At 39.9% G+C, this 27701-nt stretch overlaps 1 protein-coding gene across 1 annotated transcript in view; it reads left to right on the forward strand.

Annotated features, from left to right (window-relative positions):
* The window catches only part of pcxb (pyruvate carboxylase b), a 255749-nt gene that overhangs the window by 42708 nt on the left and 185340 nt on the right, over positions 1–27701 (forward strand). Inside the window, exon 8 of the mRNA XM_053629257.1 lies at positions 10140–10258. Coding sequence (XP_053485232.1) covers positions 10140–10258 — 119 coding nt within the window. The remainder of the gene's footprint in view (positions 1–10139; positions 10259–27701) is intronic.

A 27701-nucleotide genomic window follows, 5' to 3' on the forward strand; every position in this document is an offset into this window, starting at 1 on the left:
AGTTTTATAGGTTTAGAAACCATAACATCTTGTGTGTAGGAAATAATGAGCCTTCTCGAAATGAACACAATCATACCAGTTATTCATTTGATAGAAATGCTATTTGTTTGTTTTTTTTGTTTTTATTCGAATAAAAGCCTCATTGACCCTGTTCATTAATAGTAGGGCAATAAGCAAAAAATGTTACCGTAATGTGACAAAGCCACATTAAAAGGGCAGTAATATTTGGATTTTTTTAAGCTAAATTTCTATCCACTCTAACTGTTAGTGTAGGTGTGATTACCACAGACAAGAATTCCATCAGCAATTTCTGTTTATTGATCGCTGGGTGTGTGGGAGAAAAAGGTGAAATATGAAAAAAAAATTATAATAATTTTCCTGCACAAGGCCGTTTACAGATGAAAAGTTTCTGCATTTTCGTGGAAGATTAGTGACAAAGAAAGATTTCATTTTAAGTGATTAGTACAGATGAAAGTGCAGTCTGACCAAGGACATGAGCTAAGGTGGAAAGGACCAGTTCTGATTTCAGATTGACTCTAAAGCTCACTTATAATGCAAGTCTAAGGACAAATTCCAGCATTAAACCTTTAAAATATGAGACTACATAGCAGACATTATGTTGATTAGGCATGTGAAGCTTCCTTAAAAGGAGGGGGTGGATGGGGGAGGCATGGTGGTTTAGTGGCTTAGTGATTAGTATGTTTGCATCACACCTCCAGGGTTGGGGGTTCGAATCCTGCCTTCACCCTGCGTGTGCAGAGCTTGCATGTGCTTTGGGGCTTTCCTCCAGGGTTGGCTTGCCTCCCATACTTGCCTTGTACCCCGTGACCCTGGGATAGACGCCAGGCTCCCTGTGACCATGTGTAGGATAAGCGGTAAAGAAAATAGATGATGGGTAGAAGTTTCCTTCTAATCATTTCCGAAGTGAAAGGTGTACTTTTGATCAATTTTGGCTATACACTATATTGCTGCTCCAGTACAAACATCTAGGATGTGTGAACTTTACCAGATTATATTTTTTAATCAAGTACAAACAGTACACAATTGGAAAGCAGTGTCCTGACAAATTATGAGGAATTGTCAGAGCCTCAGTGGAATAAACCCAATGACCTCTATGTGAGCTGTAGTCAGAATTGATTAAATCCCTGCAGCGGATATGGTAAAGTTCACAATATTACATCTCCTCATTTTAATTTGCATTTATTAAAGTCTGCTATGATAAAATTCAGGTATTAAAGCAACTCCATCTCAGAAGATAAATTCTTCATATTGTATTACCCCCTGCCCCCCCCCCCTTTTTATTTTGCTTTGGCAGCCAGTTAGCACTAAACAGTTGCTTAATTAGCGCCTTATATGCTAATTGGCTTACTGAGATGAGTTTTGATGACTTTTGAGAGGATCTCAATTAATACTATATAGTATTTACATAATTAATACCATATAATATTTACAGAAACTTTGAACCGTATACGTTAACTGCTGTGTATGGAAGATAAGCAACACCTTTAGAAACAGCTTTGGCTCCTGGCCATGGATGGCTGTGGCATGATCAGGATTCGAATTCCAGATGATCAGGTGAACGCTTTTCTGTTGTACCACTCAGGTTAAGGCTCTGGGTTACTGATCGGAAGGTCGGGGGTTCAAGCCCCAGTGCCGCCAAGCTGCCACTGTTGGCAAGGCTCTTAACCCTCTCTGCTCTCTGCTCCAGGGGCGCTGTATCATGGCTGACCCTGCGCTCTGACCCTATCCTCCTAATATGCTGGGGTATGCAAAAAAAAAGAATTTCTCTGTGCTGTAATGTATATGTGACGAATAAAGACTCATTATCATATATATATATATATATATATATATATGCAAGCCAATGAACATAAAGGGAGGAGGAGAAAACAGTGAGCTTTTCTTGTTCATGTTCATCACAAACTCAGGTCATTTGTCAGAGTAAATATGGAATTCAAATTTATTTTTAAATAATTACTTAAAAGAAAAAAAAATACATTTTAGGACAATGAAGGTAAAGACTTTGTATTTAGTGTAATTACAGTTACACTGCTCTCCTGATTTGGGGGCTTGCGAATTTGCTGTCATTTTAAGACCATGTTTAAAGCAATGCTTGTGTTTGTTTATCCAAATGGGTTACATCAATTTGTTTTTAAAATGATATAATGTGGCTGAAGTGTTTAGAAGCATACACATGACACATTACAAAGTGATTTACATCACAGTGATGCTGAATCCTTAAATCTGATTAGTCAGAAGGTGTTTATTAATGATCTGTAATAGCATGGCTGACTGCAAGGCAAATCACATGTTTGTTTATGTTAATGTGTTTGCTCTAAAACATTTGTTTCTATAGTAACAGTTCACTCACAGGGACTTGTATGGTGGATGCTCCATACAAACAAATTTTACAAAAGTGTTATTATTTAGCAAAGAAAATCGGATAAGTGTGAATATGGTGATATGGTGAAGCTTTCTGTAGGGGGATGATTATTTAAAATTTCTGAAAAGAGAGTCTTGGGTGTCAGCACTTTTTAACAATCAGGAGAGAAGACGTTGTGCTTTGCAATTTCTCTGTTAAATTACAAGAATTTTTTTTATATCTGCTTCGAGAAAGGGTATGTTGCCAAGGGAACAATTGTTGTAATGTAAGTGATAACAGGAACTAACAACATTAAATGTAACTATTAATGGTTACAAAGTACGGCATGTAATATATTAATAAATTTAAAATTGTAATTGTTGACAAGTTGCTGTGTTATAAGAGAATAGGGCATGCTGTTATAGGAATATAATCAACACTAGGTTGGTAATGATATCACACAATGATGTGTTTTATTCCTTACCTGTCATAGGATAGGATTTGATACAGTACGTTATGTGATGTGATATTGAAATGTCATGTTATGAATGCAATCTGACTTTAATTCAGGACATTACGTTTGATAAAGAGATTCTACAAATCTATTTGTAGAATCTAATCTAAGAGATGTTATGAGATCATCAATCTAGATGTCCAAGAAATAAAACACACTCACAACTAGAATAATCTTTGCATGTCTAATTGAATTTGTAAGTGTACGTGATTGTTTCATTTTAGATGCTGTCAGGTACACTTGCTTTTTTTTTTTTTTTTTTTTACTTTAAGAGTTAATCATATGTTTCTGAACTCTTTTATTGCCTAATCCAGTTTATTCAGTTTGTCAGTGTAGTTATTTTGTTCAGATTGTGTATTGCTGTGTACTTTCCAATATTTTAAAATGGTTAATCCATACCAACACTGTTTATTTATTTATTTATTAAGAGTACTTCAGTATCTTTCTCTTCTCACTCATTTATTATTATTATTGACAAATTTTAAATTTTAAAATGGATATCAGTAGGTGTGCTGTCACCATAGCAGCCATGTGTCCCTTCCAGCAAAGAGCCTATTACAATCATGCATGTCAGTGTAAATGTGTCTGATCAAAAAGACACTGATTACTTCCACATTCTCTCTGTATCTGTCATTCTTTCTCTTTGTGTTCCTGTCTCTCTCTCCCACAATATCCCCTCTCATTCATCTCATGCCATCTGTCTTGTCTTCAGCCCCGTGCTCCTCTTTCTCTCTCTATCCCTGTCTAGTACCTGTGTGTCTCTGTATCTTTCTGTGTGTGATGGTGCTGCTGTCTAAGCCACTGTCCTCCTTTAACTTTTTTGCCATCTGCTCCTCTCCTGCTATCCCTCTGCACACCTCACATCCCCTCCTTCTTCTTATAACTGACCACCCCACCCCGGCCCCCCCAATCCAACCTCTCCATCTCTGTTATCTTTGGGAAATATTTTCTAGCACCCTGTCAACATGGCCATATTAGGCAGCATAGATCAAAATAAATAAATACATAAATCTCACTGGACTGAATGAAAGACTGGATTGAATGGACTGGGCTTGGCATGATTAATAGATGGAGTGTGTTTTGCATGATCTGCTCATGCACATTTGTCTGTCAAGGAGCATACTTGCATGAGTCAGCTAGTGTGTTTTGTTTTGTTTATACATTTAGTAAATAAAATACAAGTGTGTAGTTTAGGATGCCAAGAGATATATACTTATATGAACAGGGTGATGAGTTTCTAGATGTGTGTGTGTGTGTGTGTGGGCATTTTCCACACTGATGATTAAACAAAGGATGCCTTCATGAATAACATCTTTATAAGTGTGTGTGTGTGTGTGTGTGTGTGTGTGCATGGTGTTGGCAGGCTCACTGTGATGTGGAATTAGTAAGCAGCACTAAGCAGAAATTGGATCAGATTACAGTAAATTTTGCCGCTGGATTAAACCCAATCCTCTCTGTGCTTCTAAGCTGACTGAGAGAGAATAAAAAAGAGATTAAGAGTCTCTTGTCGGAGAGGAAGAGCTAGGGGTTCTACACCCAATGTATGTACACCCAATAGTCTCTTGGCTGAAGTTCTCTTGAGTATGAGACCTGCCTGAATTATCCTGATATTCATAATTAGTCCACATTCTCATAGAACTAGCTTTAAACTCCTCTACATCAACACTTTCTGCAGATGTCTGCAGTCTTTTCTCCACTTATTGCCATGTTTTTTTTCCACTCTGTCTCAGCATGCCATTTCATTTTCTCTTTTCACACTCATCCCTAGTGTCTCCCTTATCTAAGTATGAAGCTGTATTCGGGCTCCTGTACAAACTCGGGAGTCCTGCTGATTCCTGAATCCTCTTTTCTTTCTTTTCCACTGGCTTCTTGCTGTTCTGCAGATTTTCCCTCTTGCCTATGGATCTTCACTTTAAAGCTGCTACCAATGCTTGCTGTTGTACACTGAATCTAGATAAGTGCTATGCTTTATATTATATATATATTATTATTATAGTTACATATAGAAATTGCTTAAGGAGGTCCAATCCAAGATCACTACGCTTTTCTTTTTTTTTTCTTTCTAACCATGTGAAAGGTCACATAGTGTGCCCTACAGCATATTGAAAAGCCTGCATAAATTCTAAAAGCTTGCTAAAGAAATGGTGACATCAATTTTCTCACACCAGAGTCCGCTAGTGCTGAAAGGATTTACTATGTTACTCGCTCTGCATTGATCATATTTCCAGACCAGATTAAATAAAGGATAGAAATGCATAGAGTGAAATGGCACAACAATGTGGCGCTTGTTCTTCCAAAATTCTTCCTTTTGTAAGTTTTTAGAGGTTTTTAACAAACCATGACAGATTGTACCAAACTTAATGATCTTGTCTAATTATATTGGAACTGACTGTCTCTGTTCAAGCCACAAGACAACTGAGAATACTGATTAAGCAAGCACCTTGATCCCAATTCTGTGTGACAACATGACTGGTGTTAATCAGTGTAGACTCAGGAGTATAATTTGCCAGACTATTAAAATATAGAATCTGTAAAATTTGTGAAGTATAGAATACTGTACTACTCTACCATCAAGATCTACAGAAACATATACAGTGGTGCTAAGGTTCTTATGCTGGAATGCAGTGTTTTCATTTCCAGGTGACATCATTACAGTAGGACTGCAGAATGAAAATATACTTACATATATGAACAACCAAAAATAATGGACTCTGTTAGGCAGAATTTCACAAAAAAAAAAAATAATAATAATAGTGAGGAGTGAAAATGAAAGTGAGGAGTCATTGGTACTGAAAAGCTGGCGTCTCTCATTTGGCACTGATTTAAATGAAACGTCTCAGTCCCAGTATTTGTAATCGATGTGCAGACGCCTCTGATAGTGCTTGAACCTTCTGTCTCCTGATGGCTCGTTGCAATCGGACATGGGCGCTGTTCCATACCCTCTCGCTCCTTCGTGCCCACCGATGGCACCTCCGAGGGTTCTCCTGACCAAGGGAACAGAGGGGTTCATAACCCAGAACACATTGAAATGGGGTTAGTCATGTGGATCAGTGTGTGAGGGAGTTTCATGTATACTCAGCTCATGGCAGGAAGGTGCTCCACTGGTGCGGTTTCTGACTGCAATAGGAGTGCAAGTAGCATCCAATCTCCTGGTTCACTCTCTCCACCTGACCATTAGCCTGCAGATTAAAGCCAGAGGTTAAACTGACATTGATATTGAACTGGTGATAGAAAGATTTCCATACCTGTGATTTGAACTGTGGTCACCAGTCAGTCACCATGTCATCTGGGAGCCCATAGATCTGGAAAACCTGGTTGAATAGGGCCTCTGCAGTTTTCATGGCTGTGGGAAGACCTTTCATGGGGCACAAATTACATGCTTTAGAAAACCTGTCCACTATAACACGGCAGTGAAACCCTTGGAATCAGGCAGGTCGGTGAGAAAGTCTACAGCTAGGTTTGACCGGGGGCTTTGAGGGATGGGCAGAGGTATCAGCAGTCCTTCCTGGAGTTGCCAAGGAGTTCTAACTTGTGCGCAGATGTGGCACGCATTAACATAGGTAGTCACATCCTGGAGAAAAGTGGGCCACCAAAAGGAGTTCCATAACAGAGTTGTAGTTCTTTGGATTCCTGGGTGGCCAGAGCCTAGAGAGGTGTAACCCCATTGTATGACCCTTTGTCTGAGGCTTTGGGGCAGTACTGCCTGTTGGGGAGAAGTCCACTGGTGGTGTGTCCTCCTGTTGTCCATGTTGGATCTCCTCCATTATGTCCGTTGGATAGCTGCGATCATGAATGACCAGGGTAGAATGGGTTCTGGGACAGACGATGCATGGGGTGGATCATGCTTTTTGGACAGGGCGTCAGCTTTACTATTCTTACTTCCTGGGCAGTAAGTAATGGTGAAGTTAAATCAGGTAAAGAAGAGTGCCCACCTGGCCTGCCTTGGGTTCATTCTTTTGCTGCTCTTGATATATCCCAAGTTCTTATGGTCAGTGATTACTTGAAACGGGTGCCTGGCTCCCTCCAACCAGTGTCGCCACCCTTCTAGGGGAGCTTAGATGGAGTTTCTTGTTTCCTACATCATGATTACTCTCTTCCTGAGTGAGCTTGCAGGAAAAAAGGCACACGGGTAGAGCTTTGCTGGGGAGCCGTGACACTGAGAGAGCATAGCCCCAATACCACAGTTAGATGCATCCACTTCTACAGTGAATGTAAGGTTAGGATCTTGGTTCTTCAAGATAGGAGCAGTGGTAAAATGAGATTTGAGTCTTTGCAAACCCTCCTGTGCACTCTCTGACCAGTGGTCAGGCATGGCCTTATTGGTTCTGTGGTGAGGCAATGTTTTTGGCAGAAGGGTGACCACTGCAGCAATTCCCTTTGTTTCCAGGAGAGCAGTGGATCATGAAGTGAAAGCCATGGGTATCCTAGTATAATGGGATGGCAAGGAGATGAAATGACAGAGGGTGATGGTTTCCACATGGAAGTGCCCCACTTGGATCAGGATGGGAATGGTTTGCTGAGTGATCTGTCCAGTGACAATGGGTGCATTATCCACTGCCATGATGCAGATGAGAGGATTACATGGAGTGGTCAGAATATTGAATTGGGCAATTATCTTTTGATGAAGGTTTAATGCATCAATTCCTGAAATGAATGTGGATTCTTAGTTAAGATAGTCACTTGAAGGATAAGGTTCTGATTTGAATAGAAGAGAATTGAATGCAATGCTCACCTTCAGATGAGATCCAGCCAAGACTCTTGGTTTTATTCGGGCAGGTGCAGACAGGATGTCCGGGTTGGCCACAATAGAAGCACAGCCCCTCCCTGCGTTGGCGCTGGCGTTCCTCCTCGTTAGCAGCTTGGAGATTCACGAGTTTTGCTTGGAATCCCTGCAATACCTTATTCTGATAGGCGAGCATGGCGCGGAGTTGGGTAACCTCTGCTGCAATCGGTCCCACAAAGTAGTCTGTGGCAGATCCGTAGCGGGAGGCATGTTAGAATCCATATGCAGTAAGTGTTTATTAAAGAGGTCACAAGGCAAACAATCCAGAATGGCAGGCAAGGTCAAGGTCGAAGGGGAAAGCAGAAGAAGGCAGGTAATCAGCAAACAAATCCAAACATGAGACTAAACAGCAAAATCCACAGAACAGGCAGTAGGTCAGAACACAAAAGACAGAGAAAATAGCAGGAAAACACTGGCAATACTTTGCAGTGAGAAGTGGTAGCTGAATGGTTTATAATGCTAAACACTGGACGTGAACTAGAATGCAGGTGACGGCTCCCTCTGGTGCTGGGAGGAGCTGTTCATGGGCTGCGGTGTTGCAGGGTGGGAGGGATGGCATAGTCTTTTTCAAATGGTCTTATTTATCAATCTTTTAGCAATTTTCTGTGTTGATTTGTGTGATGTTAATCTTTCATCAGCTCAGGCGTTTGTTTACGGCTTACAGCTCTGCACAGACAGACTGGTCCATCCTCTGTTTATATGGTGGCATTTCTTTTGTTAGAATTGAATGATCCGTTTTATTTGCTTTACTTTATGGGTTTGTGTTGGATTGCTTTCTTTATTTTTCACATTATTTTATTGGGATCCCAATAATATACTCAATACAAACAAATTATTTTCTTGTTGGTTCTCTTAGTCCATGAAAATTATATGATTTGAAGTCAATCAAAGTGAGGTTTACATTAGTATGTCTCTTTATGTGTAAATGTACACACAATTACAAGCACTATTAGGATAAATTCGTTCTGATTCAGGTTGATAAATGGGACCCATTAGGGCTTTTCACACTTGAAATAGTTAACCCTGGGTCTTTCTGAACCCCCAGGTAAATGGAATCCTGGGTTATCTTGTTTCACTTTTTTCTGCACAAAGCATGTGATATGAAGCACACTCTGTTCAATTTCTGATTCCGTGTTTGTTGCTATGCATCTAGCTGTACCACTCTATCACCTAATTTTTTCACACTGTACACATTTGGCACCGCAAAGCAGGGTTAACACAGCAAAATCAGTGCTAACCCTGCTTCGGAGCATGGTTTCATAACCTCACGTTAAAAGCAGTGCTAACCCTGCTTCTAAAAACAAGTGCGAAGTGTTCCTCTACTCAGGGTTAAAAGCAGGGTTTAGAATGACGATAATCCAGGGTTAAGCGCAGTGTGAAAAGCCCTATTAAGACTAAGTCCAGATTGGCTAACACTTTCTGTTATGTGGTGACCTCTGTGTTCATAATAAACAGTGGTATGCAATATAGTCTACAAACTAAGCCCATTAGTGTTGATCTAGTATGAGTTTATCAAGTTCAGCAATATTGCTATAAGTTTTAAACAGCATTAACATTGAAGTGTGTTAAAACATTAATACCAGTGCCATACAGACTACCTTATCAGTGTGACTGCTGTACTGAGAATGCTCCATCACCCAACTCATATCTAGTCAGCGGAGGGCTCTTTTCACTGACTGACAGGCTGGAGTGGAGTGCAGCTGATAGCGTGCATAGCGACCGATGATGGATGTAATTGTGCACAAAGTAGCCATCTATATGGATTGTGTACCTAATACATTGGCCACCGAATGGACATATAAGATGGGGTGCACCCATTTGGTAATGAATTATTGTGTAATAGGTTTATGCTGCATCAAAATGTATTTTCTGTCTATATTGTCTATGTTAAAATATACATTATTTTTGCAAAACAAACAAAACAAAACAAAAAATGTTTTCTACCAAAGACCACATGGGGGGATGCACATTTAATTTATTTGTGATGTCACATTCCAGAGTAGTGATTAATGGCTCAGAAAGTTGTAGTAGAAAGTAGAAGTAGTGCTTTAAGAATTTGCAAAAATGTTTCTTTTTTTTTTATATATATATTGTACTTTTATTCTGGCAGTTGTATACAGTGTTTTACTGTCAAAAAAGCTTTCCATTTTGTGTTGTCTGTTTTTATCTCTGTACCAGTGTTATTCTGGAGAGGTGAGAATTGTGTGCCCAGCAGGAGCATCACATCCCTCCCCTTTCCCATAATTCTGCTCACCAGCAGTTAAACACAGAGTCATGATACTCTACACACAGAAACCCAACAGTGGCCTGACTAATCTTATAACATATAAGTAGATTTCTGTTCTGTCGACTGGAAGGAATGGCAGTGTACTGTAAAGGGTTAATCTAATATACACCATATGTACAAAAATCCACTGATATTCTAGCAGCCAAGTATCCAGTGTCTACTCTTTAGTTACATGTTTTCCTGTGTTGTTTAGGTTGGCTATGAAAATGCTGGCACTGTGGAGTTCCTGGTGGACAAACACGGGAAACACTACTTCATTGAGGTCAACTCCCGTCTCCAGGTCGAACACACTGTTACTGAGGAGATCACTGAGTGAGTTTCCTTTCATAATTATCCAGTTATGTTAACATAAAAAATGAGAACAGGAGAGGCTTGTCTTGTGATAATAGATAGCTTTTTTGTATATTGTCAGTATTGTAGACGAGCCATCGGCACTGTCTCACACACAAACACAACCACACACACACACTATTTATCTCTCAGTATCTCTATTACTTTTTTCAGTAAATCTCTTTCTAAGCCCTCGCTTGAAGTAATTTTTTTTCTGGTGAAAGACAGAGGAGAGTCTGCTTCAAGTGTCTGTGTTGGCAGCAGTGAAATGCCTTTCTGTAGCTGCATGGCTGTCGATAATGCAGGGTTCTTTAATATGTGTCAATATACAGAAAGGAGAAACAGGGAATACAGATCAAAAAGAATGTGCAAAGATAAAATACTGAATAGTCCACTTTCTGTGACAATCTACAAACTGCACTGTAATGGCAAATGACACACACATGCTCAAATTATCAGACCAAAGAGTGGAGTGATTGATGGCACTCTCCTTTCTAATTTACACATGCCACCTTGTACACACACACACTCACTCACACACTCACTCACACACTCACTCACACACACACACACACACACACACACACACACACACACACACATTTGTCTTACTGTCCTTGTCAAGACCTTCCACTGATAAAATTATTTCATACAACTAATTAATGCTATATCTACACCTAAACCTAGCCCTAACCTTAACCTCGGTAACCAAAAGGAAAACTTTTGGTAACCGAATGATCCATGATAGGTACACACACGTGTATGCAGTTTCTGAGCACAAGAGTAAAAGATGGCTGCATGAAATACATAGCAAAACTGTTGAGTGCAGATGACACTGCCATACTAAATCAGCTTCCATGACATGAGATTAAAATACCTCAATCATTGTTTCTTGTGAACAACATAGGTAGTGATCACATACAGTACCAAGCGTAAATATGTGTGTGTCAGAGGACATGAAATCAAAAGCACCGCTTCATTGGATAAGTGCTATAAGATGCACTTTATATTTTACAAAGCTATATTTTATTGTAAAACAGTCATTAAAATAGACATACACTGAGTCTTCATTCCTGTTTGACTGCAATGTATCATGCCATCAGAATGGAATTGGTATTGACTATTGGTATTGTTAGAACTTTATCTTAGTATCTTGGTGTTGTTTTGAAGCAGCATGTATAATAGCCAGTCATGGATGTGTACAACTCGTGCTTTTGTTCAAGGCATTTCGTAACACTTCCAGTCTTTTCAAATTTGTTAACAAGTTTGGCAACAGTGTTGTGTGTGATGTGTTTGCCATGTTTCCTGTTAAAGCCCATTACAACCTTGCGACAGTTTCCCGATCAAGCCATGAGAATGATTTCAATCCGTTCAACTTTTGTCCAAAGACATTCTTAAAGGCTGTCTGAAAAAATATAGATATTTATAAGCTAAGTATTAAGACAATCCCGTTAAAAAGTGTTAATCTATCCTATTTATGGGGTCTTGGGACACCAAAAGTGTCCCAGATGGCTCTCAATCAAAATTGTTGGTCTGCAAGTATTCTTTCAAATTTTGAGCTACCTTCAGTAGATTATATTACTAAATTAATTGAAAAGTCTAAGCCCTCTACTTGTTCACTTGATCCTTTACCCAGTGTTTTAGGTAAATCCTGCATACACTCAATTTCTCCTGTTATTACAGCTATAATAAATCCTTCATTATCTACTGTTTCAGTACTATGCTTAGATCTAAAACCCGACTGACAGTACTCATAGATCTGTATGAGCACATTCAGTCGGGCTTTAGATCTAAGCATAGTACTGAAACAGCTCTGGTTAAAATTACAATGGATCTTCTCCTTGTAGCCGACTCTGGTCTTTTGACTATTTTTATTCTTTTAGATATTAGTGCCGCCTTTGACACCATTAGTCACTCAATATTATTAGATCGATTAGCTTCTATTGGGATAGCTGATAATGCGCTTCGTTGGTCATATTTAAGTGATGGGAAACAGTTTTAAAAATGCTCAATCAGAACCTGAATCAGCTACTCATGGTGCCCCACAGAGGTTGGTGTTATGTCCACTGTTGGTTATTATTTATATTTTACCTCTTGGTCATATTTTTCATTCTTATGGTATTAATTTTCATTTTTACGCTGATGAGACATAATTATATATAAATACAAAACCTAATCTTTCTTGTCCCCCTCTTGAGCTTACTAAATGTTTACATGATGTCAATACATGGATGATTAACGATCTCTTAAAGCTTAACAAACAAAACTGAAGTTCTGCTTGTTGGATCTAGGTCTACTCTATCTAAAACCCAACTTTTTACTCTGCTCATTGATAATTGTCCAGTTAGTATCTCCACCCAAGTAAAAAGTCTTGGTGTTATAATTTATTGGCTTGCGTTCTTTTTGTTCTCATATTAAAAATATTTCATGTACTGCATTTTTCCATTTATGTAACATTGCTTGATTACGTTCATCACTTTCTCAGCATAGCACTGAAGTCCTTATCCATGCTCTGGTAACATCAAGGATTGATTATTGTAATTCTTTCTTATTTGGTGTTCCTGAAAAACAACTCCACTGACTACAGTTAATTTAGAACTCAGCCACAAGGATTGTTATTCATTCATGTATTTCTGACAACTATAACACCTCTTTTTTCTCAACTACATTGGCTTCCTGTTCGTTATCGTGTCCATTATAAGATTTTGTTGCTTTAAAGCTCTTCATAATTTGGCTCCTCTTTATATATCAGACTGTCTTCACCTTTAAATTCCCCCACGTTCTTTAAGATCATCTTCTACACACTTATTGTCTGCTCCTAATTTCAAATTAAATTCTTTTGGTGCCAGGGCTTTTACTTGTGCAGCACCAAAATTATGGAACTCTCTACCATTGTATATCCACCAGTTGGATTCTATTTCCCAGTTTAAAACTCAGATTAAAACGTATCTGTTTAGAATGGATTTTACTGATCTTATTCCTTGATCTGTATGTTTGATTTGTATTGTACGCTTGTGTTTTTGTATTGTTTTGTATTTTATTCATATGTTTTTATGCTGTAAATTGTCCTTGAGTGCCTTGAAAGGCGCCTAAAATTAAAAGGTATTATTACCCTGTACTTTGATCTGTACCCAATATAAACGCTAGCCATCAGACCATTTGACACAGATACCAGATACAATACCTAATGTCTGTTCTCTGTCTCTCTGACACCTGGCATAATATTGCAAATAAACCAAAAGTTCCCCAGGGAATCTCAGCAGCGATAAAGCTGCAATGCGATATAATAGTATGTAACCCTGCCTGCGGCTGTCACTTCATTTGTTCTCACCTATGGTAATGAGGCCGAAATGGAAATACTCAAATGACTTCTTTCTCTGTCTCTCGCTCTCTCTCATTTTGTCTCACTGTCTGCCTTATATATACAATATCTCACAAAAGTGAGTATACCCCTCACATTTTTGTAAATATTTGATTATATCTTTTAATATGACAACACTGAAGAAATGACACTTTGCTACAAGACACAGTTGTCTTTGTACTCCTCACCTGGTTGCCGCCACACACGCTTGACACCATCTGAACCAAATAAGTTTATCTTGGTCTCATCAGACCACAGGACATGGTTCCAGTAATCCATGTCCTGAGTCTGCTTGTGTTCAGCAAACTGTTTGCGAGCTTTCTTGTGCATCATCTTTAGAAGAGGCTTCCTTCTGGGATAACAGCCATGCAGACCAATTTGATGCAGTGTGCGGCGTATGATCTGAGCACTGACGGGCTGACCCCCCACCCCTTCAACCTCTGCAGCAATGCTGGCAGCACTCATGTGTCTATTTCCCAAAGACAACCTCTGGATATGACACTGAGCATGTGCACTCAACTTCTTTGGTCAACCATGGCGAGGCCTGTTCTGAGTGGAAACTGTCCTGTTAAACCGCTGTAAGGTCTTGGCCACCGTGCTGCAGCTCAGTGTCAGGGTCTTGGCAATCTTCTTATAGCCTAGGCCATCTTTATGTAGAGCAACAATTCTTTTGTTCAGATCCTCAGAGAGTTCTTTGCCATGAGGTGCCATGTTGAACTTCCAGTGAGCAATATGAGGAAGTGTGAGCACGATGACACCAAATTTAACACACCTGCTCCCCATTCACACCTGAGACCTTGTAACACTAACAAGTCACATGACCTCAGGGAGGGAAAATGGCTAATTGGGCCCAATTTGGACATTTTCACTTAGGGGTGTACTCACTTTTGTTGCCAGCGGTTTAGACATTAATGGCTGGGTTGAGTTATTTTGAGAGGACAGCAAATTTACACCGTTATACAAGCTGTACACTCACTACTTTACATTGTAGCAAAGTGTCATTTCTTCAGTGTTGTCACATGAAATGTTATAATGAAATATTTACAAAAATGTGAGGGGTGTACTCACTTTTGTGAGATACTGTGTATATATATATATATATATATATATATATATACATATATATATATATATATATATATATATATATACATATATATATATATATATATATATATATATATATATGTATGTATATATATATATATATATATATATATGTATGTATATATATATATATATATATATATATATATATATATATATATATATATATATATATACACACACACACACAGTGGCAAGAAAAAGTATGTGAACCTTTCGGAATTTCATGGTTTTCTCCATAAATTTGATCTTCATCTAAGTCAAGGGTATTGACAAATATAATGTGCCTAAAATAATAACACAAAATAAATTCTGATCTTTCATGTCTTTATTGAGAACAACCAAAAAACCTCATAGTGCTTGTGGAAAAAGTATGTGATCCCTTGAGTTAATGACCTCAAAAAAGCTAATTGGAGTCAGGTTTTAGCACACCTGAAGTCTCGTTAAGAAAATGAGTTTGGAGGTGTGGACTACAGCTACTTTGACTGATAAAAATCCCTCAAACTTTTGGAATTTGCTCTGCAAAAGAAGCACACGCTTATGTGAGCCATGCCTCGCCAAAAAGAGCTTTCAGAGGATCTACGATCAAGAATTGTTGATTTACATAAAGCTGGCAAGGGTTACAAAGTGATTTCAAAGACTTTAGAAATTCACCAGTCTACAGTTAGGCAAACATTCTACAAATGGAGACACTTTGGGACTGTTGCTACTCTACCAAGAAGTGGGCACCCAGTCAAAATGACACCAAGAGCACATTGGAGACTCATCAATGAGGTAAAGAAACAACCCCGAATGACAGCCAAAGATTTAAAGGCATCAATGGAACATCTCTGTTCATGAGTCTACAATACGTAAAGCATTGAACAAGCAGGGTATCTACGGCAGGACACCATGAAGGAAGCCACTGCTTACTAAAAAGAACATTGCTGCACGCCTGAAGTTTGCAAAGAGCACATTGACACTCCACAGCGGTATTGGAAAATGTTTTGTGGACTGATGAAACTAAGATTGAACTATTTGGAAAAACCACACAGCACTACATCTGGCGTAGAAAGGGCACAGCATTTCATCATGAAAACATCATCCCAACCATAAAGCATGGTGGAGGAAACGTCATGATTTGGGCCTGCTTTGCTGCATCAGGGCCTGGCCAGCTTGCAGTCATTGAGGGGAAGATGAATTCCCAAGTATATCAGACAATTCTTCAGGATAATGTGAGAATGTCTGTACGTCAGCTGAAACTGTGTAGAAGTTGGGTGATGCAACAGGACAACGACCCAAAACACTGGAGCAAGTCCACAACAGAATGGCTTCAGAAAAACAAAATCCACCTTTTGGAGTGGCCAAGTCAGAGCCCAGACCTCAACCCAGTAGAGATGTTATGGAATGACTTGAAAAGAGCCATACACATGAGACGTCCAAAGAATATTACAGAGCTAAAGCAGTTCTGCCAGGAAGAATGGGCTAAAATTCCTCCTGAATGATGTGCAGGTCTGATCCACAGCTACAGGAAGCACCTGGTTGAGGTTATTGCTGCCAAGGGGATGGGGCAACCAGTTATTAATTCTAAGGGTTCACTTACTTTTTCCACTGCCATTTTGAATGTTGAATGAGTGTGTTCAATAAAGACATGAGGGATCAGAATTTTTTTGTGTTATTATTTTAGACACATTATATTTGTCAGTACCCTTGATTTAGATGAAGATCAGATCACATTTTATGACAAATTTATGCAGAAAACCATGAAATTCCAAAAGGTTCACATACTTTTTCTTGCCACTGTATATATAACTATATGACAAAGCAATCTCTCCCTGCATTTCTCACCTAGTTTCCTACTGAAGCCAAGCAGGGTTGAGCCTGGCCAGTACCTGGATGGGAGACCTCCTGGGGAAAACTAAAGTTGCTGCTGGAAGTGGTATTAGTGAGGCTAGCAGGGGGTGCTCACCCTGTGGTCTGTGTGGGGCCTAGTGCCCCAGTATAGTGACGGGGACGCTATACTGTAGAAACAGCACTGTCTTTCGGATGAGATGTTAAACTGAGTTCATTAAAAATCCCAGCACACTTATTGTAAAAGAGTAGGGGTATAACCCCGGTGTCCTGGCGAAATTCCCCCATTGGCCCTTCTCTATCATGGCCCCCTAAGAATCCTGAATTGCCTAGTGGTGGTTGAGAAGATCCACCCCTCCATGCTAAGTAAAGCACTTTGAGTGTCAAGAAAAGTGCTATATAACTGTAACTGTAACTAACTATAGAGAGATAAGTGATGCTGTCATTACTTAATTGCCTGAAAATGAGAAAACATAACACTCATACAATTACGTCTTTTTATTTCACCAACTTCCTCTTCCTTTTTTATTTCTACATATTTCTACACTGTTTCATATATCCAGTGACTAACTTGCTAACTTTGAGGGTTAAGGTTCAAGGGCCCAGCAGTGGAACTCACAACCTTTCGATCAGTAGTCCAACATCTTAAGCACCGAGCTCTCACACACACACGCACACACGCATGCACACACAAACAATGCAGATCTAGCAGATTTGCAGAAATTCTTCATACCTGTGCATCATATTTGTTTAAATGGGTTCCATGTTTTTTTTTTTATGTGTGTTTTATCCATAGTTATCTCCAAGTGAGTGTTTTGGTTTCACAGGGTTTTAAATGGCTCTAATTTCCATCGATTGAAATGGAAATGAGATCAGTAATAGACACATTGTTGCTGTCATTAGAGCATGAATGGGCTCTGATGGGGTGTCAATAGGAGATGCAGTACACACTAAAGCAGATTAAGTGTTCACTTATGCAAACACTACGGCTCTCCTGTGGCGCTGTAATGCCATGAGCTCTTTAAAGATAAAGAACTGATCTGACATGCAATTTGCATGTGTGTTGGATCTTTCGGTGCCATGGATGCTTTTGTTTGTTCATTGATTTATTGTGAGTAAGCCCATTAGATAATTATTCATTTATTTGGTCAGATGTATGGGTTTGGCTCAAAAAGGGCCAATTTACCGCACACAGTAACTCTAATACGCATATCGATCACTGTTGCTGTGTTCGCAATGTCTTCCTCATCTCTGTTATCCCTCCGGTACTCCCCATGCCTTTGTTTAGCTCTTTTCCCATCATTACTCTGCCTCTTCCTCCGTCCCTGGTTGCCCATTGCTTTTCCATCGCGCCTTCCTTCATTTTTCTTGCTGTTTTGAGGTCCATCCTGTGTCATCTTGCTCTCCCTTTGCCCTTGTCTCGATCTCTCTGCTGTCTTGTCAGTTTGTTTAATTGAGTGTCTGACCTCCTACCAGCATTTTGTCTCCTCTTTCTTCTTCTCTTCAGTCATGGGTATGTGTCTGCTGTAATGCTCTCACAGTCATGCCTCTCCTGTGATGACTTTCAAAAATGCAAAATATTTCTGCTTACACAGTCACAAACTCGCGTCTAAATATTAAACACGTTTCTCGAACCCATTGTAACATCATTTCCTGACAGTAGATTTGTTTTCAAATTGGGAAAACGCTTCATTGGTGCTGGATTCCATTTTTGACAAGCATTCATTATTATCATTCAAATTGCTCCTGAATTGTTTACATGCCATGGGAAGTTGTAGATCTCATTGGTACCGCTATAGAGGGAATTGAATGGATATTTCTACAAAGATGTCACCCTTTTACTCAAATGTACATGCCGTTTCCCTAAGCCACACCTTAACCTTTTCTGCTGCATGACTGGTGTGAGATAAAAAAAAAAAAAGTAGAGAAAATTATGCAAGGGAAAATTCTACCTGGGGCATATCTCAAATCTGCTAACAAAAAAGTGCCAGACAGAGCCAGGAGCTGGCAACACAATAGCTGTTAGCTTTATAGTCAGTGGGCATAAGAGACAGGATTTCATTAAATGTAATCGCTCCTAATGGATCCCAGCTTGTGCCTTGGCTTTGTCGATGTGCTGATGCTGCTTAATTTATTTTTCATTATAAGCAACATTAGAGTGTATGTTGTGTCATGATTCTTTATTTCATATGTAGTATGTTAAACCTACAGTACACCAATCTATATATCTATAGTTTTTCCTGCAGGTTCTTGTAATGGCATGTCTCATGTCTCTTGGCGGTTAAGGCTCTGGGTTACTGATTGGAAGGTCGGGGGTTCAAGGGCCACTGTTGGGCCCTTGAGCAAGGCCCTTAACCCTCTCTAACCCTGCGCTCTGACCCCAACCTCCTACCATGCTGGGATATGCGAAAAAAAAGAATTTCTCTGTGCTGTAAGGTATATGTGACTAATAAAGACTCATTATCATTATCTCAGAGCAGAGCTTACCACTCAAAAACCCTGTTTAGACTCCATTCTCCTTCAGCCTCTCTGAGTCCTGTAAAATAATAATGGATTTATGACTTGATGTGTATTATATGAGAATAGTAATAGGTCTCAGTGTAGAGCACAGTTCAGATACTGTTCTACAGTTGAATTTTCACATTTAAAACCAAGGAAACTATCAACATCCACTTGAGATTTCAAGGGTGCTTTGGATACTTCAGGGTTCTTAACATTTTACACAGGTTTCACTTGGAAACTCTGATAGGGAAACATTCTCCTGTAGGATTTCAAATGGAACCTCTAAGGGTTAACACAGGGATCCAAAGGGTTAACCTTTGGTGTGTTAAAAACCTTCTTTTTTTTTCTTGCAAGCTCTGGTTTATACATTTGTTTGTTTATATATTTCTGTATCTATGTGTTTGCAAGCACATTAGGCATTCAATGATGCATGTGCAGTCACATAGGTGTCTCTCATTATATACTGTGCTAATGTTTTAAAATTAGCCACCTCAAAAGGTACGTCATAGACAAAATAGTCATCAAGACGTCATCTGCTTTCCTGGTTGTGTATCAGCTTTGATACATAATGATGATCTCACAAATGAGATCTCACACGAATTTCAAGGAATTACTAGGCTGTATGAGGCGGCACCCTGTTGTGCCACCATGACGCCTCACAGCTCCAGGGTCCTCGTGTCAATCCTGAGCTTGGGTTTCAGAGCATGTTTTCCCTGTGTCTGTGTGGGCTTTTTTCCCCCCTGATTTTCTCCCTAATTTATTCTTGACCAGCTCTCTACTAGTATACAACAGCTGTCAACCTGGGAGGGAGAAAGCTATCATAGAGTTAGGGTTAGCTATGATAGCAGAAAAGTTTTTCTGCTGCACTCGAAGGTTCTCTGGTTTCTTCCCACCTCCAAAAACATGCCAGTTAGTGGGCTAGCTTCAATAAATTGCCCCTCATGTAAATGAGAGTGTGCACAAATTTGTCTTGTGACAGATTGGCATCCCATCCAAGGCTTATTCCTGCCTTGTGCCAAATGTTCCTGGGATAGGCTCCAGATCCACCACAACTCTGACCAGGATAAAGTGGTTACTGAAGATGAATGAATAAATGAATGGGTGAATGAATGAATGTACTAGGTATGTATCAAGTTCCCCAGGATTTCAACACAGACAGGGTAGGGCAGTGGTGGCTAAACGGTTAAGGCATTTGGTTACTGATCAGAAGGCCAGGGTTTCAAGTCCCAGCACTGCCAGGCTGCCCTGTTGTTGGCCCTTAACCCTCTCTGCTCCAGGGGTGCTGTATCATGGCCGACCCCAGCTTCCTAAAAAGCTGGGATATGTGGAAAAATAATCTAACTGTGTTATGACACAGTACATATGACAAACAATGGCTTTTTCTCAACTTGGCAGTGCATTCCCACTAATTAACTAATTCATAACCGATGGACTGCTGTGTAAAAGTACACATGTGAAATCCACTTGAGGGTATTCTGTATTCACATCTCCTCTATTCTCTTGTTTCTGTTTGTAGTGTGCGCCTCTGATGGCATTTCATTGAAAACACACACACGCAGATACGAACACCTAATCCCCTCAGGGCCTCATCGTCGTCCTTATTTGAACTGGAATTCTTTGTGTAGACAGGAGGTAGCAAACAAAGGAGAAACACTCCCTCCCTCCAGAAATAGAAAGTTTTGTAAGCAGATAAACTCTTCTCGTGATAGAGGATTCTGTCTGGACCATCAGCTTGACTGAAATAACAACCACTTCGCTCAGTGGATCTTCTCTATCCCTCTCTCTCTGTCTCTCTCTGTCTCTCTCTGTCTCTCTCTGTCTCTCTCTGTCTCTCTGTCTCTCTCTCTCTCTCTCTCTCTCTCTCTCACACACACACACACACACCCTCACACACATATATACACACACCTGCACTTTTAGATGAAGATCTAATTTGAGCTTAACAGCCCCTTGAAGTTGAATGCAGCATCAGAAGCTCTGAAAAATAAATCATGTTCTTAAATCAGATCAGCAGCAGATCAACTGGACTTTGCTATGGTTGTGGTGCAGTGCTCACTGTTTGACCTTTTATTTGAAAATGAAAATGTTAGGATTCTCATTTATAATTTCCTTCTCTGACGACCTTCTCTTTCTTGTTTTTACCTTTTGCCCCTTTCTCTTTTTTTTTCCCTTTTACCACGGAAGCTTTTATTATTTTTTTTATTTGTGAAGGCAATGGGAGGAATCTGCCTACTCCATTATTTGCTCAACATAAAAAAATTATATTAATGATAAAACTTTCAAATGTTATGGGGTCACCACCTGGAAGATGAAGAGTAGGGGTCAAGTGCTATGCCAGTTTGGCAGCAGACATGCAATGGGCAGTCTTAGATGGACTTTGGAAGACTTTGTGAGATGCAACTGACTTTGGGAGAAAGTGTGTAAGATGGACAACAGTTTTGTTTGGACAAAATACGTCCACACATCCACAGGGATGTGTACCAAACATCTTGATCATGGGGTGGTTTCTCTCCATCTCTGGAGTTCCCATATGAGATAGTCCTCATTTGGGTATGTAGATACTCACCAGTCCAAGGCTGAGGGTAAGTGGGTTGCCTCAATCAGTTTTAAAGTCTTAGAAAGAAAAATTTCTGACTGTTTGTTTGACTGTACTAAAAAGCAATTTTCAGTATTCAGCTTTCTTGAAGAAGTTGGATCAGGTCACTTAAGACGGTACCTCCTACTGACTCCATAGTGCTCCTGGGGAACTTCACTGCTCACAATGGGAATGATAGTGATACCTGGAGAAGCATGATGGGGAGAGATTGCTACCAGAATACCTTGAAGTGTTGTATCATAAGACTTGAGGCTATATTTTTGGACAATAGGGTAAAAGTAAATCTGTCCGCTGATCATCATTTGGTGGTGAGTTAGACACATCATCACTCAGTTTTATCTAGCAACCCAGGAGAGTCTTCCTGGTTGCTTAGGTATGACTGGCAGAAGCTTCGATGAGATATGAATTTAACCCCCAACTCCCTTGTACTGAAGGAAGTTGACTACACTAAGTCTGAATGGACCATGTTCAAGTCCTCAATCTTGAAGGTAGTTGCAAGAAACTGTGGCCATAAGGCTGTCTTTGTAATGGTGGTAACCCTAGTAAGCGCTGGTGGACACCAGTGGTATGGGAAGCCAGTTGAAGAAGGAAGCCTTTAAAGTAGTGCTCACAAAGGGATCTCCGGATTCAATTGAGATGCATGAGAGTTAGGAGGGCTGCAGCAAAAGCAGTTGCAGAAGTGAAATCTCATGTATGAGAGGAGTTTGGAGAAGACATTGAAAAAAATCCTTCAGGTACAAGTTTGTGTCATTGAAATACTTTCTTTCTCCCTAGGCTCACACAAGGTGCTAATTTCATGGAGGCCATTTTTTATTTTGAATGGAAATTTTGTGATGGCAGGTTGCTTTGGCTATATGAAAATATTAGAAATGTTATTTTATTGTATTTAACATGTTTATTAATATATTTAAAATGTATTTGGTGACATTGAATAAAATATTCTTTTTCAGTAAATGCCCAGTAACTACATCCACTTTCTATTAGGTTTATTGTGGTTACTGAATAATAAATATTAGTAACTGAATAATATGCTGTAAGATGAATAAGTGAAGAATAAGCTGTGACCTTAATGGATTAAACTATGGCTAAATACTGTATATGGGAAAATGAACACTGAATTCTAGTAAGTTTTAGCTAGTGATTACAATTATTATTATTATTATTATTATTATTATTATTATTATTATTATTATTATTTCATTTTTTGTCAGGATAACAAAGCCAGGTTATCCACCAATCAAGCAAAAAAAAAAAATAACATTCAATCATGTGCAAACTCAATTTCAAATCCTTAGAATTCCTCAGGCGTCCCTGGTGCTAAAACCAAAACCTATGCCACTGCTTCCATAAGGTTTTACTAAATCTTTCATAATGCTAAAGTTATTACATGAAATTAGACCGTTTCTTCCTGTCAAAGTATAACCTAACGACCATTTTTACACCTCTTTCAATCGTTAAAAGTTGATGAGCAGTTGAAAATGTGTGACCTCTTGAGAGTGTCATTTGCTTGCTTTACTCATTTCTTTTTCTCCTTTCCTGCACCGATTCACTTGGCTGAACGGCCAAGCGATATACTCGCTCTCATTTCTGTCCTCAAACGCCATGCTATTTTGTCATGTTTAATCGGCTCTGACAGGTGATGATAAGAGCCAACTAGTGCCAACGTCCACAAAGCCATAGGCCAAGGACACGCTTGGACACTTTGTGACCTTAGTATTATAAGATTCCCTGTGGGAGAAGAATGAGTGGCACATCAAACCTCATAATACTAATGTCACAACATGATTGCAGTTGGTTTCGTGTGTCAGGGGCTTCAGTGAAAGATATCTCAATGTAAAATCTAGTGAAAGTGTTCTAAAATGAAGGATTCAGATGAATCGACATGTTAAATATTTTCTTCTTTCTCTATTCTTTATTTGTTTTGAATTGGTTCTTCTCCGTTTATGTTGTTCAAATCATCTCACTGTCAGTCACAGCTACATATGAAGCGTTTCGGCAGCTTCCATAACAACTTTTTCTATAAAAGTCAAGCGGATATTGAAGAGGAAGGCCGCATAAGACTGCGTCTGAATTAAACGTCACCCACACGCATATATTCTTAACTGTAATAGCATTTTCCCCCCTCTGTCGCTCTTTGTCGCCTGTTTCTCACCATCTCAATTTCTCTATCTCACTGCCCCATCTATTGCTTTGATGTTGTATTTATTACTTCAGATTTTCCTCTTTTATCTGCTCATATTTCATTCTTATCATATTATCTCCCCTCTTCAGTGTGTCTCTGAGTCATAAGGATTGTGCATGTGTGTGTGTGTGTGTGTGTGTGTGTGTGTGTTCATTTAAAATGAGAAACCTGTCAAAGACAATACTAAGGGCTGTTGATAAGAACATGCAACATTCTTTAGTTTGGGATATGCAAATGTGGGAATGAGATTTTGAAGTGGTAAGAATAAAGATGAAAGGGTTTTTTTTTGTTGTTGTTGTTTTTTTTTTGTTTTTTTTTTAAAAGCTGGCACCGTTTATAGTGCATTAATAATAATAATTTTATTTTTATTTTAACTGGGACACTCAAATGTTCCACAAAATAATAGGAGGGATCATAAAAATCGCATTTTGTTGCATTTTGTTGTTCTGCCCTGAATAAGCTATTTCACATAACCGATGTTTACATATAGTCCACAAGACACAATAATAACTGAAATTACAGAAATGAACCCATTCATAAATGTATATACGCTTGATACTTAATACTGTGTTGTTACTTGGGTAATCAATGACTGTTTTTATATTTTGTGATAGTTGTTTATGAGTCCCTTATTTGTCCTGAGCAGTTAAACTGCCCACTGTTCTTCAGGAAAATCCTCCAGGTCCTGCATATTCTTTGCTTTTCCAGCACCTTTCCAACAGTGGCTATATGATGATGAGATCCATCTTTTCACACTGAGGGACTCATACACAACTATTGCAAAAGGTGAAAACATTAATTGATTCTCAAGAAGGCAACACACTACATTAAGAGCTGGGGGGTGTAAACTTTTGAACAGGATAATTGGTGTAAATTGGTATTATTTTTTTTCTTCTGGGAAACATGTAAATATCTTCTGTAGCTTCTGAAGGGCAGTATTAATGAAAAAAATGAAACCTTTAAACAAAATATCAGTCAAAAAGATATCAAACAGACAGACTGTTTAGAGTATACAGTACAGACAAATACAGTTATTAAAATTAGAGTTCACAGAGTTTCTGTGTTGCAGATGTTCAGGTATCAATATGCACCCAGAATAAGGATAGTTCTAAAATGAAACTGTAATAGCCTTGTACTGACCTCCATGATGTATGAGAGTTATAAAATCGGTTGCAGGCAGAGTGGTCTTATCTAATAGAAGAGAAGCAGATGATTGAATATAAAAATGACTTTTTTTTAGATGTCAGTAATGGAGTGGTAAAGAAAGCATAGCACGGACTGAGACAAGTCATGTCTCAGTAGTGATGTGTGGTTCATGAACGATTCGTTCATTTTGAACGAATCTTTAGTATGACTCGGGAACAACAAGTTGTCTCAGAGAGTGATTCGTTCGTTTTTGACCGCACATGGACTGCAATATCCCCATAGGTTCTGTACAGGAAACAGAAACGATTAGTTCTTCGGGTTCGTGTCGTTCGTTTTTCTGGTGACCGCCACATAGGCAATGCACCATGCAATACCCGAAACGGGATGAATGAACGACTCGAACCCGAAGACTCAAGAGGTGAACATTTCTGTTTCTGGAGGTGACAAATGTGACGTGACAATTGAACGACTCAGATCAGGAGGTGAGGTGAACTAACAGACAGCATAGCTTGAAGACCTAATGCTAAGCTATTAATAAATCATTTTTGTTTCTCATAATTTGGCCATGGTTGCATTAGCCTATAGTTTATTTCATAGTTTATTAAGTACTAGATGTGTTGGGGAATTTAACATGTAACATTTTAATTTTATTCTGCTGAAATGACTCGGAAAAAGATTTGTTCATTTTGCTGAACAAGATTCAAAGATCCGAGTCAGTAAAATGATCTGAACTTCCCATCACTATGTCTCATGTCAAGTCCCAAGTAAAGACAAACAATTTCTGATTTAAGTCCCAAGTCCTAACCACAGAGTTACAAACAAATCAAAATACATTCCTAACCAAATTTAATGGCATTTGAAAAATTTTAAACCAACGACGTGATTGTATATTAATTTCAGTATATTAACATCATACACAATTAAATGATATAGTGTTTACAAATGCTACCTGTCACAGCTCAGTCCGATCGGAACTCAAATTCCCAAGATGCAACACTCACTTCTCATGCACGCATGTGCTCACCATCCCCGGAGTTCTGATCAGACACACCTGGCACCAATCACACACACACACACTCTCACCGCTAGTACTTAGGGAAGTCATTCACCCAGAATCTACGCGAAGTATACGCTCAGTCGCTCGTTTCTCTGCGTTACCAAGCCGTTCTAGTTTGTTTGTTTTCTCGTGATCCTCGACCCTTGTTTTCGGTTTCGACTACGCTCTCTGCCTGACCCCGTTTGTGTTGTTCGCCCGATCGCTTGACCCTTGCCTGTCCTACGACTACGTTTCTTGAACTTCCCGATACTACGCTCTACACCTGCCGCGACAGTATTCGTGACAGAATACTTCGCCTTCCAATGGAAGCAGTGGGAGATCGTTGGCCGCAAGCCATCGAGGGACATGGCCGGATGATTAGTGACCATGATCACCGTCTCGCCCACCTGACTGAGCAGGTAGCTCGGATAAACCAAGCCGCGCAGCTTTCTACGTCGCCGACCACACGCTTACCTCCCACTCCAGCACCGGAGAAGTATGATGGAGATCCGGCACGCTGTCGAGGTTTTTTACTCCAGTGCTCCCTGTTTTTTTCCACGTACCCAGACATGACGGAGAATCAGAAGATAATCCACTTCATGGAACTTTTAACCGGGAGAGCTCTCTGCTGGGCCACCGCGGAATGGGAACAGGAAGGGAACGGTATCAGCACGTATGATCAGCTGACATCACGCTTCCGCACTGTATTCGATCATTCTCCAGACAACCGGGAGACTGGGGAGGAATTATTGTCCTTGATGCAGGGATCACGTTTTGTGGTGGATTACGCTCTTGAATTTCGTACTGTGGCCGCTAGGAGCGGATGGAATCAACCCGCTCTAAAGGCTATGTTTCGCCGGGGATTAAATGCCGACATCGTAATGGAGCTGGCGTGCTGCGATGATCAGCTGACTCTCGACTCACTCATCAATGTAGCTATACGCCTGGATCGTCTACTACGGAGCCGCTGCTCCATACGCAGCGAGGCGGAAGCACCAGCATCTGAGAGCCCTAGCGAACCCATGCAGCTGGGACAGACTCGGGTGAGCATGCAGGAGAGAGAACGACGGTGCCGTGAACATTGTTGTTTCTACTGCGGCGAGAAGGGCCACTTCATGCAACAATGCCCTCTCAAACAGTGCTCTACCCGAGGGGAAACCAAAACTGCCAAACAACCTCAGCCAGGGGTGAGTTTAGAACCCATTGCCCAGTACTCAGTTCAGTCTGCGTTCGTATTACCCGTTATATTAGAATACTCAAGCGTTTCCTGTATTTTAGAGGCGCTGATCGACTCTGGAGCGGCGGGGAACTTCATTGACCAAGAAACCATACTCCAATATAACATCCCCGTTCGTCCTCTCAGCACCCCCCGCTGTGTCCAAGCCATTGATGGAGCCCCCATCGGAGATGGCTTAATCACCCACTGCACCGAACCTATTAACCACCACACCAGCGCTCTTCATCAGGAGAAAATTACGTTCCATGTCATTGTGACGGCCCGGCATCCAGTGGTTCTCGGTCTTCCTTGGCTCGAACATCACAATCCACAAATTTCATGGAATCAAAGGGAGATCACTCGCTGGTCAGCTCACTGCATCAATCACTGTCTTCAAGTCCCTGTGATCTCCTTAGCATCCACATCCACTGAGAGCCCGGACAAGGCAG

This window comes from Ictalurus furcatus, chromosome 7 (genome assembly GCF_023375685.1).
Source record: "Ictalurus furcatus strain D&B chromosome 7, Billie_1.0, whole genome shotgun sequence".
NCBI classification, from domain to species: domain Eukaryota; kingdom Metazoa; phylum Chordata; class Actinopteri; order Siluriformes; family Ictaluridae; genus Ictalurus; species Ictalurus furcatus.